At 32.6% G+C, this 21,972-nt stretch overlaps 1 protein-coding gene across 1 annotated transcript in view; it reads right to left on the bottom strand.

Annotated features, from left to right (window-relative positions):
• LOC129217515 (ATP-binding cassette sub-family G member 5-like) overlaps positions 1 to 19,480 on the bottom strand; it is a 71,798-nt gene extending 52,318 nt beyond the window's left edge. The window contains 2 exon segments of the mRNA XM_054851830.1: positions 11,456 to 11,522; positions 19,258 to 19,480. Of these exon segments, the coding sequence (XP_054707805.1) occupies positions 11,456 to 11,489 (34 nt within the window). The 5' untranslated portion in view covers positions 11,490 to 11,522; positions 19,258 to 19,480.
• Positions 19,481 to 21,972: the final 2,492 nt, after the last annotated feature.

Raw genomic sequence — 21,972 nt, 5'->3', positions numbered from 1 at the left:
GAATAAGCTACTGGGCGTGATTACACTATTATATATTACAATAGTAGAAATTAAACTCAAAGAAAAAATCGAATGAAATACTTGGAGATATATGTACAAAACGAAGGTTTATAGACTAAAAACATTTTACTGTTATATTTTTCGAGTTTTTATTGATGTCACCCTATAGTAAAATATTTATGTACTCTGCATATTTTTATGGATATGTTAATGTCATAGAAATTAAGAAAAAATTACTACTTGAGTAGGGTTGTGGATACTCAGAACAGTGTACTGGAAGAGGTTATAATAGGCAAGAGAGTGGATAGCTTTAAAAGGGTCATTAATCTTCATTGGGGACTAATAAATTGACTAGGAACAGCCTAGCTGGGTTCAGTGCCTGTTGCTGATCATCACATTTGTATTTGTATTACCAGAACAGATTTCACATTATGTCACCATTTCCTTTATTGGTATCAAGTAGTTTTTCTTTTTTTAATATGATTTTAATGTTTTGAGACTCTAACCTTTAAACCTTTTTATTTTATGTATGCATTTATTACGAGCAATAAACCTCCATACCACAGATAAACATCTTAAAATTTACAGCTGATGTGTTTGTTTTTATAAATACTATTACATTCATTGTAACTTATTAACACTCATTTGATTTATATACACACTTACATAAACTTTAACTGCAATCTTACTTTTTTCAATTTCACTTTAAAATATTTTAAAATCAATTTATGTATGCAATTTTCATATCAAAATATTACTTGAACAGGAAGAATCTATGTAATTATTTATTATTTTCAAACTTTAACGTTTTAACTAAAAACTTTCAATTTACTGAAAAAGTGGAGAAAATGGACGAAATAACATTTTGTCCGGGACGGTTTTTTTCCGGGGTGGACAAAATATTACAACCCTGCTGGGAGTGCTTTTAGAGCCGTTCACATCGACCAAAAAGTTGGCACATTGCTACTTAAAAACTGCAATAAGAAAATTCCATTACAAAAACATAAATAAAAAAATAAATTAATAGATAAAATTAAACAAAAAGCGGAAAAAAAAGGAGAGAAAACAAGCGGATCATTGCGGTGAGAATTTTTGACCCATTCCTTACCAGGTGCAAAGCGGGATAGTTCACAGGATGTGAAAAACCCGGGAATAAAAGCCAAGTCATTGCATTTTCTTTTCCGAAAAGGGGTTCCTTGAACCTAGAAACACTTGAATGCAGTCTAAATGCCCCAAAGTTAATTTTTTCAAAAGTTGTTTACGTTCACACATAGTTATATGATGGAATTCCATTCAATTTTCTTATAAATTGCCAGAGAAAAGGATTTGATAATGACATGTTTATTTACTTTCGTTCAAATACTAGAACGTATGAAAAAGACCAGAAAAAATCTATTTTTTGGAAAAAGCTATTTTCTCGAATCATTAGGCAGAAGTTTACTACAGTCCATCTTTACTTCATAGTTACAGTTTTAACGTTTATCAATCATTTTCACTTTCTCATTTTTGAAATCTTTCGAAGAAAACGGAACAAAAAGTCGTATAAGAAACTAAAAGTTTAAGGCGTCTGCCTACTGTCGGAGTACTTTTTTTCAAAAAATCCAAATGTTGACTAATTGCGTATTTTTTTTCAAATGAAGAGTAAATGAAAGTTCAAAAATAATTTTAGAAAAAAAAATAACTATTTTCTCATAAAATTTTCCAAAAATAGGAAATTTGAGCAAAAAATAAGCTAACGTTGCAGTTCGTGCCAAAAGCTCTTTTCTCATTTGAGCTCCATATATTTAAAAATACTTTCTAATGTAGGTTACTATTTTACTTACCTGTGTTTTGAACTAAAAACTTATACCAATCCCAAAACTAAGAAAATTATGGCTTTTTTTTTTTTTGAAATTTATAGATTTTCTTCCGAAAAACTCTCTATATTTCACGGTTAATACTCGTAAAAAATATAAATACTGATATAGAGCTTAGATGATAGTTCAAAACATAGCTAGTAATGTTAGAAACATTTGAAAAAGTAATGTTAATAGGTATAAACATTTTAAATTATGAGATTTGTCGTAAAAGAAAATATCGAAAAACGTAGTCTTTCAGAAAACGTACTAAAAGATTTGCTTTATTTTAGTATTAATGTTTTAGACAATTCCCTGGTTTTTGGGGTGTAAGGGGACCCTAAGTTCAACTTCTGGTGTACTTAATTGGATGTAACTTAGTATCAAATTACGTATAGAAACAAAATTAAAATCGAATCTGCCATACGAAAGGGGGTGATAGATGAGCCCAAGTGGAGCATAGAACCACCCATTATCGTGTCCAATCCTTAACCGTAACCGAGTTTTGGTAAATTTAAGGAAAATGAGTAAAAAAACAAAATTCTGAGAAAACGGCCGATTTCTGAAATTCTTGTAGGACATACAAGAAAAATATTTGGAAAGTACATATTTGGAAAGAGCAGACTAAATCCTACAAAATGATACCTTTCGCATTAAGATAGTCGCATTTTACCGAGAGCTACAAGCTTTGAAATATTGGACATACTCAGAATTAAAATGGTGCCAACATTTTTAATCGACATTTTCAAAAACAACCGTAAGAGCTACAATCGGGCAAATCTACCAAAAACTGGCCCATTCTATTAGCTTTCAGATGATACAACAACAAATCATATTGGGCTTCATGTTCAGCTGAAATTCAGGCTTTTGTTTGAAACAGTGTAAAAATCTGCATTCGTTAAATAAAGGAAAACCAGCGAAGAGTCGCACTTTTCTGTTTTGAATTTTCTGTTTCACGATAGCATGTTGCTTTCTTTGTTTACGAAAATGATATTTTTATATAAAAATAATAGTTTTAACAGTTTAATAAAAAGAAAAAACACACGAGATAACGATTCGTAGAAATAAAAGAAGCATTACTTTCCCGTACTTTTCACAAAGGGAAAAATCAAGAACAAAAAATGTTACACCAACTTCAATTAGTACATTTAATAAACCTTCAAAATTTGCAATAGCTGCGGAAATTGGTCACCGCCACACCTGATACACGCTCTTGCCCTTTTGCGAACGGAAACAACCGTTGCTCTTAAAGAAATTTCATTCCTTAGTTTCCCTACTGCTTCAGCAAGCCGGTCGCTCAATCCTTGCAAACTTGCTACTTCTGTTTTGTAAACTTCTTGTTTTAAGAATCCCCAAACAAAGAAGTCCACTGGCGTCAGGTCTGGGGATCTAGAGGGGCAAGGGATGGGGCCCATACAACCAATCCATTGGGGATACTGTTCAGTTAGAAATTCCCGAACGGCATTTGAAGAATGTGCAAGGGCTCCATCGTGTTGGAAAATGATTTCCGCTCTCTCCTGAACAGGAATAGTATCAAGAAGGTCAGGCAAACGATGTTCAATGAACTCTAAATATGAGTTTCCTGCATTATAAGACCTTAAAACGTATACAGACCCATCAAAAGACTTCCGATTACGATTTATGATTGTGAAAAATATCGTCTGAAAATAAAAAGCATTTGTTTAACAAAACAATTAATGATAAAAACTAAACAGAATTATTCATTTGTCATAATATTTTATGTATCGTTTGCTTCTTTCTGATATTTTGTAAATGTGTTTTGAAAATTGATAGAATTATGATTCTTTTTACAGTAAGTCAGTAGAGAGTGTGTTTTTAGTTTTTGAAAGTTTTCGTTAAAGTTTCTAAAGATAAGTTGCTATATTCTTTTCTCGATTTTTGGGTATGTCTCGATTTTTTAACGAAGAGATGCTGACATGCATTTCGTGTACGGATTTTGTGATGGTAATGCTCGCAGAGCCGAGAAAGAATACCGGCTCCGTTACCCAAATCGTTCTGCATCTAATAGATGTGTTTGCCTCTATACATCGAAAGCTCAGAGAGACAGGTTCATTTGGTACGTTGTTCGAGAGGGGCCAGGATCACCGTTCTGCCAATGTTGAAGAGTATGTGCTGGATCGAGTAGTGGAAAACCAAAGCGGGTAACATTTTGCAGATGGCTACTAGCCCGAGACACTGAAGATCACCATTTTCTAAGAAAGATATTCTGGACAGATGAGTCGTTGTTCACTAGAGGGGGCATCATATATTTGCATAACTGGCATCATTATACTGAACATAATCCTTTCTTAACCCAAAACTCATCATTCCAAACTCGATTCAGCATAAATGTTTGGATTGGCGTAATAGCAGATCATTTAATTGGTCCGTATGTGTTTCGAGGTAACCTAAAAGGAAACACATATTTAGAGTTCATTGAACATCATTTGCCTGACCTTCTTGATACTATTCCCGTTCAGGAGAGGACAGAAATCATTTTCCAACACGATGAAGCCCCTGCACATTCTTCAAATGCCGTTCGGGAATTTCTAACTGAACAGTATCCCCAATGGATTGGTCGTATGGGCCCCATCGCTTGGCCCCCTAGATCCCGACTTGACGCCAGTGGACTTCTTTGTTTAGGGATTCTTAAAACAAGAAGTTTACAAAACAGAAGTAGCAAGTTTGAAAGAATTGAGCGACCGGCTTGTTGAAGCAGTAGGGAAACTAAGGAATGAAATTTCTCTAAGAGCAACGGTTGTTTCCGTTCGCAAAAGGGCAAGAGCGTGTATCAGATGTGGCGGCGACCAATTTCAGCAGCTATTGTAAATTTTGCAGGTTTATTAAATGTACTAATCGATGTTGGTGTAACATTTTTTTGTTATTGATTTTCCCTTTGTGAAAAGCACGGGAAAGTAATGCTTCTTTTATTTCTACGAATCGTTATCTCATGTGTTTTTTCTCTAAATTAAATGTTAAAACTATTATTTTTATATAAAAATATCATTTTCGTAAACAAAGAAAGCAACATGCTATCGTGAAACAGAAAATTCAAAACAGAAAAGTGCGACTCTTTACTGGTTTTCCTTTTTTAACGAATGCAGATTTTTACACTGTTTCAAACAAAAGCCTGACTTTCAGCTGAACTTGAAGCCCAATATGATTTGTTGTTATATCATCTGAAAGCCAATAAAATGGGCCAGTTTTTGGTAGATTTGCCCGATTGTAGCTCTTACGGTTGTTTTTGAAAATGTCGATTAAAAACGTTGGCACCATTTTAATTCTGAGTGTGTCCAATGTTTCAAAGCTTGTAGCTCTCAGTAAAATGCGACTATCTTAATGCGAAAGGTATCATTTTGTAGGATTTAGTCTGCTCTTTCCAAATATGTACTTATTTTCTTTGTAGGTCCTACAGGAATTTCAGAAATCAGTCGTTTCTCAGAATTTTGTTTTTTTACTCATTTTCCTTAAGTTTACCAAAACTCGGTTACGGTTAAGGATTGGACACGATAATGGGTGGTTCTATGCTCCGCTTCGGCTCTTCTATCACCCCCTTTCGTATGGCAGATTCGATCGAACTCACCCTGTATAGTAAAACCACAGCTATTTAAAGTTTGCAAAAAATGGGACCAACGCTCTTCATGAAACAATCGATTCAAGTATTCCTTTGACTATTCCAAAATATTTTCATTCTTGTCAGGCACCTTTACAATGACTTTTTCATGCGCAGCTTAAAAGCGTTAAAAATTAACATAAAGCAAAGCCTTTTTCTTTAAGATAATTTTTATCGTATTGAATAAGATGTGACATTCTAGAATTTGACCAAAGGGGGAAAAAAGTTAAAATTTCCATTTATAGATTTAGAAATAAACGGAGAGAAAAACTGTGAAAGTGTCTTAGTGAAATGTCCTCGTCATGCTTTGAAAATATGGAGTAAAATAACACCTGTAACTGATGACTAAATTTACAACTTCACGGTTACCCAGTTACAGCTATTGAAGAGGAAAGGATGAGAGTTATGTCATCATTAACTATCTTCTGTAGCGTACAGTTTTTATCGTTGACTACTCGTCGATTCAAGCCGATGCGCATATTTAGTATCGATTACTATTTCTTGACACTTATACCATAAATATTGAACGTCAAGCAAAACAGAAGAAAAATTTGCATCTGCTATTAACGCTTCACTGCATTAAGGGGTAATTTTTATGGGATTGTGCGTTATATATTGTTTTTGATTTTTCATGATTTCTTTTTGAGTATAGGATATTTATATAGCCTTGTCTTGATAAAGAAAATTTATTAAAAAAACTGCTTTCGATTTAAGCTTAATTCTTTTTTCTTTTGTCTCTAATCTCAAAAAGTTTTTTTCAGAACCTTACACACTTCTACGTGTACAACCTTTCGTAGTTCTAAGATTATTCAGATGATTTTTAACTTCGCGCTAGGCACTAGAGCAGACAGAATTTACTTTTAAGTTTAAGGGATGAAGGTTTGGTCATAACGGACCTTAAGGGGATAATAACTGTCATACAAGAATACAAGAATAGGCAATATGTGTTAAAACTAATGGTTCTGGGGTTAACCCTTAGGATCCCCGTTACGGCGAAAAATTAAATTTTATTCCTTCATAGACAACATTTAGTTTTCGATGTTAGTGTCACCCAGTAGCATAGCTATGGGGTCTAGCCTCTGGAGAAATAAAGAAATTGAACCCCCCCCCCGCCAGGGTCGCCCACATGGGAAATCACTGGAGGTCATTGTGATCTCCAAAAAAAAAATTTGTTTTGGAACAGTTTGATTAGTTGATTCGACAAATAGGAGGCAGCATTGTAATTTTTTTTTCTTATTTTTTTTTTTAGAATTGTTTTCAACGAGGCCCAATGTTCCTTCTCAGTAGATGTTATGTATGTGTCTCTACCTCTTTTTCTTGCGATTTTTTTTTGTCCATTTTTTGAAGCATTTTTCAAATTCTATGATAAAAAAAAATCTAATTTTTTTTTAATTGGTTGAAATGCCGCCTTCCTGGCTGATGCGTCCCTGGCGAGAGTCACTCTTGCCAACCCATAGTTACGCTACTGCTGTCACGTACATAACTTTAGCTAATACTAGGGGATTCGTCACCTGCGTGCTCCGCTCGACAATCCCCTTTCACCTATTGCGGCGTCGCAATGCTGCGTGCGGAGGGTGACAATTGATGACAACTATTGATTACAACCAAATATCGAGTGCACTCCCATGAAATTTTAATAAACAGCTCGAAGAATTTCAAAGCTCTCTCAGCCGATAATCAGTGATTTTTTTTAAAAAATAAGTCAATTTTTCCATTCAGAAACTTTCTGTGTGTGATGCCGGTGTATTTTTCATTTATTACTGTATAATAGTTCCTCATAGAATCAGAACCTGATTACCGCAGGAACATACGGAGCACAAGCCCCTCCTTTTAGATTTCAAGGGGCCCAATATCCTCTTAATATATCATGCTAATTAAAAATAAATAATGATTTTACTCAGAATCTAGAGAATAATGATATGATTGATATTTTTCCAAATGCCAAGACAAGGAAAAAAATCTCTTATTTGTTGATAAATATTCCCCTTGAAAACTCTTTGCAAATCCCAAAACCACTCGAAGTTTAGTCTGTATGTACTATTAAAAACTATATCATAGATAATTTTGATATTTACGGTTTACTGCAACGGGCAAAGTTTAACCACATCTTATATAATTATTGTATACTATAACTCTTCTACTTTTTAAATGTATATACTATATTGTGATATGAGATACCACCAAATTTAGCATGGTTGTGTTAATACTCAAATATCAAAATATTTTATTGCTTCATTATATAGAATAAGCGGGACTGGAGGGGGGGGGGGGCACAAAATGAATCTCATGCCCAGTGTCTTCAAAAATTTTAGTCGGGCCCTAGGGGGGCTCTGAAATAGAAATGTGCCCCGTGTCAAATACCAGAATGATCGAGCTCTGCATAGAATACGTACTGTAATTTTTTTTTTTTTTCGTTTTCTCCTTATGTTCAGTAACAATGGCAATTATTATTTTTTTTTAATATAAATATATTTACGAGGTCAGTGCAGGTACAGTTGGATACAGAACACCCAGGAGAAGCTATTCCGCCCTGTTTTACCCCCTCTATACCTAAAAAGGTTGGACATCCAATCTATATCATATTCTACTTTTTAGCTCTTTAAATTTTGATGCTTTCATAATGAAGAAAATGAAACAAGCATTAAGAATTAAAGGCAAAACCTGACGAACGAGCTACTCCTCTAAGGCGTATAATTCTTTATATTTGAGCAAAATATATATAAATAAAATATCAATAAACAATAAATTGAAAAAAAATGATTATTTTTTTTTAAATCAAAATCGATCCATTTGTTTAGGAATTACGATATCGCACAGATACATACAGATACACACCTACACAAGATAAACTTATAACTCCCCTCTTTTTGCACTGGGGTTCAGAAAAGAAAAACAATGAAATGCAGGAATGCACTAAAATTTATATCCAACATTTTATTGCAAGCAATGACTGAATCATGAAGATATTTGCATGATGGAAGCAATTGAGCCGAACTTATATCACTCTTAGTAACCGCAATAAAATATCTATTCATTCTTTAGAGTCTCGTGTGAAATTTTAAAGCCGCATTTAGAAAATAAATCTATAAACGGCCTTAAAAGAAAGGCGACAAAGCATCATCAAAAGCATGAAAAAAAGTCACATAGATGTTAGGAAATGTGATGAAACCTCATGATCTCGGTTACCTGAATTAAAGGAGAAAGCTGTACGATCAAAGATTCATCCTTTATAGTTTATAGGATTAGACGGCGAGTGTTTTGTACAGAGAAAGTGACTCGAGTTACATCGTGGTCTATTTGAAGCGAGTGAAAAAACAATGCCGTTTTGCAACTCCACGTCGTGATGACGGTTGACTGAGGGTAAGAAAGCAGCACTCGTAAAACTTTTACTTTTCATAAAACATAAAAACGAAACACAAAGGAAGAATTGAGTTATAAAATCAAATCGCATTCTACTGGAATGTGGTTTTTGTGCTGGAAGAGAAATTCGGATTCCGGGAAAGAGGTTCACATTTTTACTTTTGATAACAATAGTTTTTTTTATATATATATCTCCTGTGGCGCACACAAGGAGAGAGTCCAGGGGGTCCGGACTCCTCCCATAGCCCTTCAGTTTTTTTTTTTTTTTGATTGACTAATCCTATTTATGTAGATAATAATATTAAGTAAAATAATTCCAAGCAAAGGAAAAAATAATTTCAGATTTAATAAATGAAAAAATGAAATTTAATTTCTCGCTTTCATTCCCAACAAAATCGAATTGTATGTGAAAATAAACTGTTCTCTAATCATAAATTTGCTTCACTGCTTTTAATTTTAATCATGAGAAAAGTATATTCATTCCTGTACTTTTTGGTACTTTAATAAAGAACTTGAAATTAATAAATGTATTTTGTTAAGTAATGCTAAGTAATTTCTCAATCTATTTTTTTAAAGTCCTCCACCTCCCCCCTCAATAGATGAAATCAAGAGAATATGTATGTGTGTTGGAGTACTATATGACAATGGTGGACCTTTGATCTTAGACACCCCCCCCCCCCCTCCTTTGAAAAATTCCTGTGTGCGCCACTGATTCACTCTGATGCGTATTAGTTTGAAATATGATTTAAACTAATATCTGTAATCCATCTTTTTGTAGGAAAATCTCATCTGAGAATGAAAAGTAGAAAGGAAACTTTGTGTACGGATATGTCTCTCTGAAACATATTTTAGAATTTGAATGAGTCATACGATATAAAATGCTGTTGTGGACATGTTGTCGAAGATTGAAAACCTCTGCAGTAGAACCTCTATTCTAGAACTCTAATTGGGAACGGGTGGAGTTCGGATTATCAAATCGTTCGGATTACAGTTCATATAATGCTTTTCACTTATCCTGTACATAATAAGAGCAAGAACGTGGCTAAAGTTAATCATAAGTGTTTCAGAAAAAAGAAAAATACTTTGCAGTGTGAAACATTGTTCATTTATTTTATAGTAAACATAGAATATTAGCAGTTTTACAATAGAAAATAATATCAATGAACATATAATAAAATACAGTGCAGTACTGTACAACTGTGCATTACTGAGCTGACTTGTCAAAGTTTAAATTTTGAAGATTTCACTCATTTCCTTATGAACCGAAGATGAAGTGCTCTTTTTAGTCGCTAAGTCTCGAATTTATGTACTACATGCATTTTATCTCGGAGGCGTTCGGATCAGTGGACGCTCGGATTACGGAGGCTCCGATTAAAAAGGTTCTACTGTATTAACTGTTCTATAACAAGTTCATGCTGTATTTAAAAATAATTCGTTAAACTTACAAGGAAAAACGTTGACACTCCTAGGAAACAGTCATGTTTTCAATCATGAATTCCAATTGTTTGGATTACATTTATGCATCAAGATTAATTTTCAAATTGAGGAGAAAACAATTAAAAAGTATTTTTGCACAATCATAGAATGTGGGATGTAATTTTTCATTATGGAAAAAATACAAATATATTTCACCCATTTTATGATTGATGACTGCTATCACGCGAAATCAACTCCAAACTTGATTTCGCGTGAAAGAAAATCACGCAAAGAGTTTTAGAAATAAGTATATGAGTACATTGGATGCATTAAATTAAGCAAAAAATCTTATCCAGTTTTAGGTTCCGTTATGCGTCAAAATCTAACTTAGAAAAAGGATGAAATGCAACTAATTTGAATGGCGCGACGATGGAAAATAGTGCTCTTGTTTGCTGTTGTTTAACCTCCATCTGGTAACAAAGAACTATGTGCAGTTTGTAAGCGAAATGAGCAAAATCTAGTTCATACTCATTTCTGGTATTATTAATTTTATTACTTACATCAATTTCACGACTGTACTTTTAATAAACACAGTTACAGTTAGAACACTAGTCCTTGTCGACGCCCTGGTGCAATGTCTTCTCCGTGCTTCTGCAATGAATGCCTGTTATATCGCATTTTTCATCAACGAACCCCCCTCTGATTCAAGGAAGAGCTTCCGGTCAATTAAATGTGTGTTTAAACAGCAGGTTGACTACGAATCGCGCGCAATATTTTCATAACTTGTTTGGAGTATTTCCAGTTCTAGATGATAGAGAGGGGAACCATTGATAGAAGTTCATATTCGTGTGTAATTTTATTCCCGTTAGACTTATTAAAAAAAAATTGAAAATGGAATTGAAACTTGAGTATTAATTTCTGAAATATGATTGGCATGCCAAAATTTGCTTGAGATGAATCTGTCTTGTCAATCACTTTCATCAACGATTTGATCGATAGGGGAAAATGAAATTTCATTTAAAAGAAAAATTTTGATTTATCAGTTTTTTAAATTAAAATAAAAAAAAGACATTTTATTATTTTAAATGTAATTCCCTTTTTTGAGGAAAAAACGTTGAAATTTCAGAGAAAAAAATTGTAAGTATGTAGTGTTTGAAAAAGTTTCAAGCTCATAGTAAACACTTGTAGCAAAGTCAAACAAAAGGATGATTAAAAAAGAAAATAAACATACCCATTGGGTCGAGCATAGGTTTCAAATCCTTCATCTCAAAGGTAGATCTGCGAAATCAAGGAAGAACCTAAAAACATAAGTTTAAATAGAAAAAGTCTACCGATAATATTTCAAAAAATAATTTATTTTCAAAAATTATTTTGCGTATAACCCTTGTATTACAGTAAAGAATGTTTTCAATTCTTTTGAAGAAGTTTTTACGAAAGTAAAATAATTAGCGGTGAATAAATACATTTTTGGGCTAGAGCACAGAATTTCACAGAGCACAGAGCGATTCGCACAGAAGAAGGTAAAAAACTTTAACTGAAGCCAGTGAAATTCTTGTAAGTTTAAATAAATCTGTATTTTTTTTTATTATTATTATGCGAGGATTACCTATAAATTCAATAATTTTGTTAAAATTTTAGGTATTTAAATGCAAAGCCAAAGATATTAATGTACATACAGTATTTTTACATGAAGAAAAAACTTGCTTTAATGATATAGATTCCCTTTCTTCAGCAATACAGCTCAGCAAGAAATTAAAATGTTATTTTAGCGTTTGGCCTTAGAAAATAAAATTTTGTTTCTGTGATTTCAGAACTTGTTTTTGCTTTGAATTTGATTCTTGTACACAAACGTTTCTACCGTTATTCTACAGGAATTTGTTTTCAACGACAATTACTCCACTAGATGTTTCTAAGCATAACAAAATAATACATGATTATATTCAATATCTAGAACTCAAACAACGCTTTGGGAAATATAAAAATCAAATGTAACCCGTTCGTCCCAAATGCCATCGCAAGCACTTAAAATATATCCAATGACAAAAGTTTAGCACGGAAATAAAAACGTTAGTTTCCGGAAGGCAATCTCGAATTAGCAACATAGGGGTTCGAAAAGAACCTGTTTCTCAAACCCTTATTTTAGAAGGTATAGACAAAGCCCTCCCCTCTCCCCATGGAGCCTTTTTTACTGAACATATTTTTGCCAGATTATGCTATGGGATCCCTTTGAAGTGAATTTTACACCTAAAAATAAATTTTAGCTCATTGTTATCATGCCGGGCCCCCTTTTCACCCTGTTCCAATTGCTGTTGTACCTCATAGCCAGTAGCGTACATAGACTTCGGTGTCTCCCCCCCTCCCATTAGATTTTTTTAAAATTTTAGCATAGTGTTATATTTTCAGAGCGTGTGCCTTATACCTTTTGCGCCCTCCCTCGCACAGTAGGTGTTGCGGGGGGTGCCACGTACGCCACTGCCCATAGCCTCCCCCCCCCGAGAGAGCCCCGAAAATTTACAAGGGCTCAAACCTAAAATTCATCACTGATAGAGAAACTGCAATTTGCTGCATAGGTAGATGTGAGTGATGCATTTGCGATACGTGCTTAACTTTGGAAGTGAGTAAAGTTCAAAAAATAATTTTAAATTTAAAACATATGAAACACAAGCACGTAAAATCAATACTTTTTTTCTTTGACTCTTAAAATTTCGGGTTGGGTAAAAACCAATGCTGAACTCCAATATTCAATACTATTCATTTTCAATAAACAAAGCAGTTCAATTTTTCAAAAGGATCATTCATTTACTTCTCTGTATTCATCTGCTCAGTATCAAGTTCAAATCCATGCAATATTTTTGAGTTTGATTTTCTTGCGATCGCTCATAAAAATGGAGTTTTGTAAAACAATCAAGCATATTGGAATCACATTTCTGAACTTCAGAGTTTTACTTGTTACTTTTATCTCTAAGGCTTTGGTTTCCAAACTTTTCATACCCTCTCCCACCTCTTTTCATTCATTGTTATACCCGTTTCAAATTTTTTAATAATCCAACTTCGTAAACTTATCCTGAAGTTACAATTTATTTAATAGGTAAGCAAAACAAGACCATATTTCATATAAAATAGTTTTGTGCACTAAAACATATTGAATAATTACATTTTAAATCAATATTAATGATTTTACTGCTTTAAAATTAAAAAAAAATTTCAGAAAAATATGTCTAAAATGCTGTAGCATTAGTAAAATATTATGGAAATGGGTAGGCTGGCTTTTAAATGCAAATTTTCTCAAACCGTGGTATCAGTATCAATGGAACGATGTCTATGTGTGGGCACTCAAACCCGAATGTAATAGAAGTGGCAGTTTTTTTTTTCTGACATCAATTTGATTTGTGCGTGTGTGTATTAAAAATTATGTATTGGTAACAGGGGAATGCACTCCGTATAATTATTCCATGCCTCCTTAGGAAGGCACACCAAACAGATTTGAAACCACTGCTCTAAGGTCACAACATTTTGCACTGTTAAAAATTGTGCATTGATTGAGATTATAACCTCTGAAAAAAGGGCAATTTTTGCGCGTTAGAACGTTCTTCTCTCCCATTCTGATTCCTCGCAAAAGTCAACGTTTTTACTACTCATAATTTGTATGCTGCAAAGCTTCATTAGCTTTCAATTTCTAAAATGAAAGATAAGCACAAGGAAGAAATTCTTGAAATTTATGAATAAAGGAAATTAGTTATGTTCTACTACTGGGATATTTATAAACGTTTGTTTCTATAATAGACTATCCTTCTTAGATGATCATTTTGTGGACTTCTTGGCGAACCTTTTTCGCAATTTCTTTTGCGCAAAAGTTATGTGGAAACATGAAACATATTTAGGAATTTTGCAATTTTTGTGCAGCAGATCCTTTTGTGAACACTACATCATGTTGATGGACACGAATAGTAACATTAAAAAAATATTTTATTGACAGGACTTTAAAGGGGCTTAGGGCGCCTACCCCTTCAAAGGATAAATTAATTTAACTATTTCATTTATTATTTTTGAATTGACTTCTCAAAAAAAAATAATGAGAATCCACAATACATAACGTATATTTGAATAAAAGCATTTTTGTTTGCTAAAGAAGTAATTCTGGGGTCACAAGTCAAAGCTGGAGAATACATTTAACTGACTGGTTTAGAATTTAAGGGAACGTGATATTGGGATTCGCTCATTAATTCTTCTCTGATGGAATCAATAATTAATATTAAAAAAATAATAATAAAATGTGTGTAGACGTACCTAGAAGAGTAACTTCGATACAGGAAGCGATTTGCGAAATATTAGATTTCGTTTTCTGCTTTTAAAAATGCAAAATGAAGGAAATCACATGATAGTTTCTTGGAAAAACCGTAATATTAATGGAAATGGCATATAGTTTTAAATTGTTCTCTCAGCTGTATCATGGTTTTAAGAACAAGATAGCAACTGCTTTGAAATTCGCAAAGAAATAGTTTCTGAATTCTTCAGTACAACTTATATGTTATGAAACTATGAATTTCTTAATTACATAATATTTTATACTTAAAACATAAACACTCAAATGAGGTTATGGATCTATTTAATAACCTTGGCCTCGTGTTATAATCATTATGACAATGTTCCTATTTAAAACCGCTCATTTTACAGCATCTCGGTAAAATTATATAAGGTTTGGAAAAACTACATTTTTTTTTGTAGCGAACTACAACTACATCTACTTTGTTACAAATGTAGTTAACTACTACTACAACTATTTTTTTTTTTAAATATAGCAACTACAAACTACTTTTGAAATGTAGTTGCTACTTCGCTACTTTTCAAAAAATAAGTAAACAAAAAGCAAACACACTAGGGTGTCCCACAAAAAATGAAAGTTAATTTTTCGATTCGCATACCTTCTTATATTTTTCCTCTTATATCAAAACAATTGTGAAAAGAAACTCATACAATTTGAAAAATGGCAACCCGTGCCGACTTCCGTCTGAAACCAGCACTTGTATGCTTGGCCAAATCGAAAAAAAAAAAAAAAAAACCTTTTTTGGAAAGTCGAAACTTCTGTTGATAAAACGTTACCCCTATACTCCACACCCACATGTACCGCAAAAACACTTATTGAAATTTAAAAAACATTTAGATATCCCACACCTGGCCTAAAATTCATAATTTTCTTCAAAAAATTGATTTTTTTTTCTATTTATCTTTTAAAAAATTCAAAAATTATCAGCGGGCACATTTTTAGATCAACATTTGCAAATGAATAATAAAGAAAAATAATGTATTTAAAATTAAAAATTTAACCTAACCTTGAAAAAATCCATATCTTTGAGTACTATGTGGGAGACAAATATTGCAGGAGAGCAAACATTTCTGTCTAAAGTTCATTACCTACTTTATAGTTTATATTTTTCAGCTTGATAATTTCATAAATTTACCTCATATTTCAAAAAATATGTATCGAAAAAATCAATTTTTTGAAGAAAATTATAAATTTTAGGCCAAGTGTGGGATACCTAAATGTTTTTTAATTTGAATAAGTGTTTTTGTGGTGCATGTGTGGTAAAAGGGAAACGTTTTATCAACGGGAATTTCGAGTTTCTGGCCTAGCGTTACAAGTGCTGGTTCATACTTTCAGACGGAAATCGGAACTGGTTGCTGTTTTTAAATTATAACAAAACTTTTTTTTACAATGATGTTGTTTCCTTCAGTCAAAATATTTTAATCGCTGAAATTGATAGAATAAGCAGAAAAAAAAAGTAAAATGGAGCAAGAAAAAAAAAAAACCAACGCTTATTTTTAATTTTCCCAACGCTTATTTTTAATTAATTTTTTAAAATGTCCTATTTTGAAAGTAAGGCGTGGTCTTTATGACGTCACAAATGACGTATTTTGTGTAATTAATGACGTATTTTGTGTAATTTTATGTAACGCATCTGTCTACCGCATTTCCACGTTATGATAATCAAGAAGCAAATTAAATATTGCGCTCTACGCTTGCTATCAACCTTATCGTTGCCAGTACGCATGAGTAAAGATGCAAATTAAATATTGCGATCTGCTTATGGCAGCAGTGAATGGCAGTTCATTATTTGTGATGTCATTTGCAGAAGCGTAAACAATGAAATTGCACCGTTTAAAATAATTGTTTAAAATATTAAATTTAGTCAAATTATTTAAAACATGGTTAAATCCTACGTTTTAAAGCATGCTCTTTCAGAAAAAAAAAATACTTTTAAAATTTCGGAAACAACACCATTGTTTTGACGCAAAAGGTAAAATATAAACGGGCGTGCGACTTGAAAAATCAACTTTCGATTTTTTTGCGACACCGTAATACACACACCGTAAGAGGATTGAACAAAAAAAAAAAAAAAAAAAAAAAAAAATGGTTTAGATTGATAAATTAGCTCATCTGAACATCGAAAATTACTAAGAATTATATTTTATTTATTTTTTCTTTTTTCCCCCCAAAAATATCCGTTACATACTCTTACATAAAATGCTCGTATTTATTGTAAGCCGGCTAGGGCAGTTCAATATCATCCTCTTCTATGACATTTACAGTAGTTCTATAGTAGTTTCTTTCGTAGCAGATTTGGTGAGTACTGTAAAAGCACTTATTTTTGCGAGATTTTAATTTTCGCATGCCCGTCGTAAGCACGAAAATTTACGATTCGCGAAATATTTTTGTTTTTCTATTTTCGGTCTGTTCTTATAAAATTAACGAAATTTTCAACTCGCGAAATCACTGATGTCATCATCTTTGTGAAATTAAGTGCTTTTACAGTATTGTGACAATAATCTCTTTAAAACACGAGTATAAAACGTTAATCCACGGGACATTCTCGGCAGCCAGAAAAAACAAAGGAGTTACTAAATTGGAGGTTATTGCTAATTCATATACTCGTCTTTTTAAGTCAAGCTTTATTTAATACAATTATTGCGAAATACGAAAATAACGATGGCAAACAAAATAATGGCGTCAAACAGATAGAACGTATGGAGTCAAAATGATATGCCTGAGGTCAGCTCGTATTTTTATGAGTCATATTTCTCATTGTATTTGACGGTGTACTTGTGTAAAATCTGCGCCATTCAAATTCGTTTGAACCTAGGATTCTTTTTTTTTTAAATTTGTTTAAAAGTAGTTTCCGGAAATCGCTACAAACTACTATTTTTTTGTATCGAACTAACTACTCGCTACACTACTTTTTTTTTTAAAGTAGTGCGCTACACTACAAACTAATAAAAAATGTAGCTACTACAGTAGCGTCGCTACTTGTAGCGCGCTACTTCCAACCACTGGGTTTAGTATTTAGTTGGCTTGAAATGTTTAAAATATTTTCAATCTATATACAAAAATAATTAGAGCATAATATTTTTGTACTTAAAAGCAGATTAATTCGCATTAAGGGATCCTAAAAACATTAAAAAAATATGTCAAGAAAACTGTATTATGAAACATTGCATAGAGGGGAGGGGGCGCTTTAATTTCTGAGGCCCCCTCTAAAAATGTTTCTGTATCCGCCCCAGATTTCATGCAATGTATTGCACGATGTGTGCTTGAACTAAGCTTGACATTTTTGCAGTGCTCAAAGAGTTTTCCCCAAGTACAGCAGTTTTTGCGAAATGATTAAATTAACGAAGAAAGGAAAACAATTCTTCAAATTAGGAAAATATGTTCAGACCTAAATGGAGAAGTTTCCAAATTTCAACAAAGGGAATTCTCAAGGACCTTTATGATATTTCCGGAGTGTCTTAGAAGTTTTTCCTTTATCAGAAAAAGGTATTGCTTCTACGTTTTACTTTAAAGAAATAAAATAGCTTTCATCTATTTTTGGTTACGCCTTAGTAATGCGAATCCAAAGGTATAATTTATGTTAGAATGTTGCTTTTATAAATTTAAACAATAGTTTTAATTAATAAACGATTGATGGGAAAAAAGAGGGGGAAAATCATTTATTGATCTTCTATCGGCTTTACGTCCCAATAATCTTCAACTTTAGCAATTAACACTAAACTATCAAATACACAACACAATTAAAGAAATATTCGTCCAATTTTAGAACATGAATGTTTTATTCATTTCCTTTAACATTATTAATAAAGTCAGTGTTTTCTAAAACATTTTTAGCAGTCATCGTTATTATATGCTTTAAAAAAAGCCGTAAAAGAAAAGTAGGTCGATAATCGAGATTTTATCAGAGATTTTTAATTTTTAGTGTTTGGTTAATAAAATTTTTGAGACATCAGACATTATTTTCTTCATATGCTGCCATTATATACAGATATAAAACCACTCAGAAACGAAGACAAACCACATTCATAAATTTTCTCAACCAATAACTTTTGAGAAAGAGCTGTATTAGAACAAAATACTGAGGACTTGAAAAAATGGTTTCAACGTCTGTTTAGTTCAAAAAAAAAAAAAAAAAAAAAGAAAAAAAAAGATGTTTTATATTTGAAAAAGCTCCATTAAGATAACGCTTAAAATCTCTCGCAAAATCTTAACTTACCTTTCTTTTCACGCCGATTTTTTTTTCAGGGAAATATAAATAAAAAAGCGACTGCTAAGAATATTTCCGTCAAATATGTACTAAAATGAATTTAGTGGCATTTCTAATTTCTTAATGAAAAAAAATCAAATTTTTTTTTAGTTTTCTAAATATAGTAAGTATTCTTCTAATAAAAAAATATTTCGTCACTTGATTTCTAAAACACATTTTTCAAAACATTACGTTGATTAATTAACATTCGAAAAAGGGTCACATATGATACAGCTGCTCAAAATAACTAAAGTCGAATATTATATACTCGTTTAATATAAAATGCGATAGTATTTAAAGAAAAGTGAAAGGAATGAAATAAATTTTCCGTAGTTAAATTAGCAATATTTACAATAAACGCTAACGCCAGAATTTAATTAGCACTAAAAATGCAAAACGAGAGAATTGTACGAAACATTTTTGCATGAAAATTTGAAATGTAAACAAAGTATGAAATGCTTACCTGCCTGTTATATCTTAGTCGGTTTAAAGGAGGTCATTTAACGCTCTGGATTCCAATAGTAAATACGACAGACAGCTTTTGTTAATCAAAAAGGTAAATACAACACAGACATAGTACTTCTTTTACGTTAAAAATTATGAATTAAATTCTGTCAAAACAGTTCGACAGGTAGAAAACTTTCACGTTGCACGTTACTAAACTGAATGCACAAGCGTACGTGTAGAAGCCGAGTTAATCTCTCCTCCCATTGGCTGCTCGAAATCTGCGGGATGAAAAAGTAAAGAAAAAAAGTATGGACACCGAAACCTGTCCTTCGGAGAAAATATCGGAGGGAGGGTGAGTTTGTGTTTACTGCATTGGAATTCACGCAGAAACCGGTTTGCGGCTCCTGCTCTAAAGGGAAACATCTGAAAATTTATTATTATTATTTTTTATTGTTGCATCAAAAAATCCTACCTGTTGCGCCGACAAGATGGGTTGTCACAATTGGCTTTTATCGCTTTTCTTCGATTGGCGTGAAGAAGCGATAATTGAGGTTTCAGAGCGAAGAATGTTTCTCTCGTTAGTGATAGTATTATAAATGAACGCAGATGTGCCCTGATGCCCTGATGGGAAGTCACCGGAGGTCACTGTGAAGTGCCAAAAATTTCTTTAATTGCCAATTTTTGTTTGACAAAATTATCATTATTCGGCAACTTTTGGAGTTCTATTCGGTAAAATCATTACCATTCGGCGAAATTCAAAGTTCTATTCGGCAAAATTATCATCATTCGGCAAATTGAGAATTTCCGCCCTCCCGAAAATTCGGGGCTTGAAATTCGGGGCGCCCCTGCATGAACAGAACATTAGTTATGAAATAATTAGGATTACATAATTTCTATTTGATCTGAAGGTTTAAACGGCAGTTTTAAAATAACTATTGAAATGTTTCAAGATAATAATAGGGGGGGGGGGCGGTTTGTCCTTGCAGAGAGAGAAAGATACAAAGGACAAAAAACTTTTAACCATAAAATGATAAATCTACACATTCGGAAATTAGTAACAATAATACTAATAGTAATAAATTTTCTAACATCTGAAATCGTTTAATATGACACCGATTAACTTAATTAGACAGAAAACCGCCATTTTAAATGGTTTAAATTACGACTTCTCGGTTTGATTGCTTTAAAGAATAAGTTTTATTCTTAAAAATTTGAAATGTGTGTCGATAAATTTAATGTTATCATTAAAAAAAAGTTTTTAAAGAACATATTTAGAAATATTTTATCTTTATTGTTACAATCATCTTTAAATTAGTGTTTATGACCACTCTTAAAAATCTTGAAAGAGAAAAAAAAATCATTTCATCGTAATGTCTCTGAATTGTAATTACGAAGAAGTGTTTTTTTTTTAGGAGTACCTAACACTCTAATTTGAAAGTCGACATGTTTTCAGAAGGTCTTCCTTTTGTATTTTTTTTTTCCAGCTGATTATTTTACTCCGATTAAAAAATGCACATTTTACGAACATGTTTGGGGCAGAAATCGGGAAAAAAGTAGGTCCACGGTCCACATTACTCTTTGTACCAGAGTTCCGATATAAACCAAGAAAACTAAAACATCTTCGCCTTTTCTTGTTTTAGTTCTATATCCTTCTGATGGCTTCGAACTAAATTTGGCACAAAATTGAACTACCTTCTGAGAGGTTTATTGGAAACGTTCCAGTTAATAAATTGAATTGCCGAAGAACTTCATGATATTCCAGAATTTAAGAATTAACTTAATCCTTTTAAATTTCACATCATATTACAGCCGAAAAAAAAAGCTTCTTTAAGTGACATTAATCTTTGTACCAGTTTCGATGTATACCAAGAAATCTGAATCGTCTTTGCCTTTTCTTGTCTTAGTTCTATACGATTTTCTTCGGATGGCTTCGAACTAAATTTGACCCAATATTGAACTACCCTCTGAGAGGACTATTGGAAACGTACCAATTGCAGTATAACCTCGGTTTAACGATTGTCAAGATACTGGAAAAAGTTATCGTTAAATCAATCATATCGTTAAATCGAGAAGCATAGACACTACATATGAGCATACAGTCAAATCCGGACCAGTGAACTGTATCATTAAATTGAGGAAATCGTTAAATCGAAGTTATACTTAGTACATTGAATTGCCTAAGAACTTCTTGATAATCCGCAATTTAAAAATTTTCTTAATCTTTTAAAATTTTATTTCATCTTACAGCCGTGAAAATTCACCTTTAGGTGAAGTTTGTCTAAAATGTTGCAATAAAAATTTAGCAACTACAGCAATTCGGAGAACAGCTAAAAATATACTAATCTGACGTGACGTTCACAAATGAAATAAAACAAATCTTTTTTCTGATTCATTCAATTCGAATGTAGCTTTCAGAAAATAATTAGGTGTTAGATTCCTTCAAACAATGGGAGGCACTAGTTCATGTTCGAAATGTCATGCATTTACTTTTCTATTTGATATTCATTACCAAGTGCTACTGACGAAGCCATTTAACAATAGCATCTGCAAGCAATCCAATCGAGAATAATAGTTTCCTAAAGCGTACAACGAATCACTTTCTATCAAACTGATATCCATCTTGCTTCTCGAGATCAATATGTCGTCGCCAGTGTGTTTTGTTATAACAATGTAGAATTAAAAATAGCATTTAATGTTCTCAAAAATAGTGCGTTCGCTTTCGATAAGTCGT

The sequence above is a fragment of the Uloborus diversus genome, chromosome 2 (genome assembly GCF_026930045.1).
Source record: "Uloborus diversus isolate 005 chromosome 2, Udiv.v.3.1, whole genome shotgun sequence".
Taxonomy (NCBI): domain Eukaryota; kingdom Metazoa; phylum Arthropoda; class Arachnida; order Araneae; family Uloboridae; genus Uloborus; species Uloborus diversus.
The sequence above is the reverse complement of the archived record's forward strand: the minus strand, read 5'-3'. Positions and strand labels throughout refer to the sequence as shown.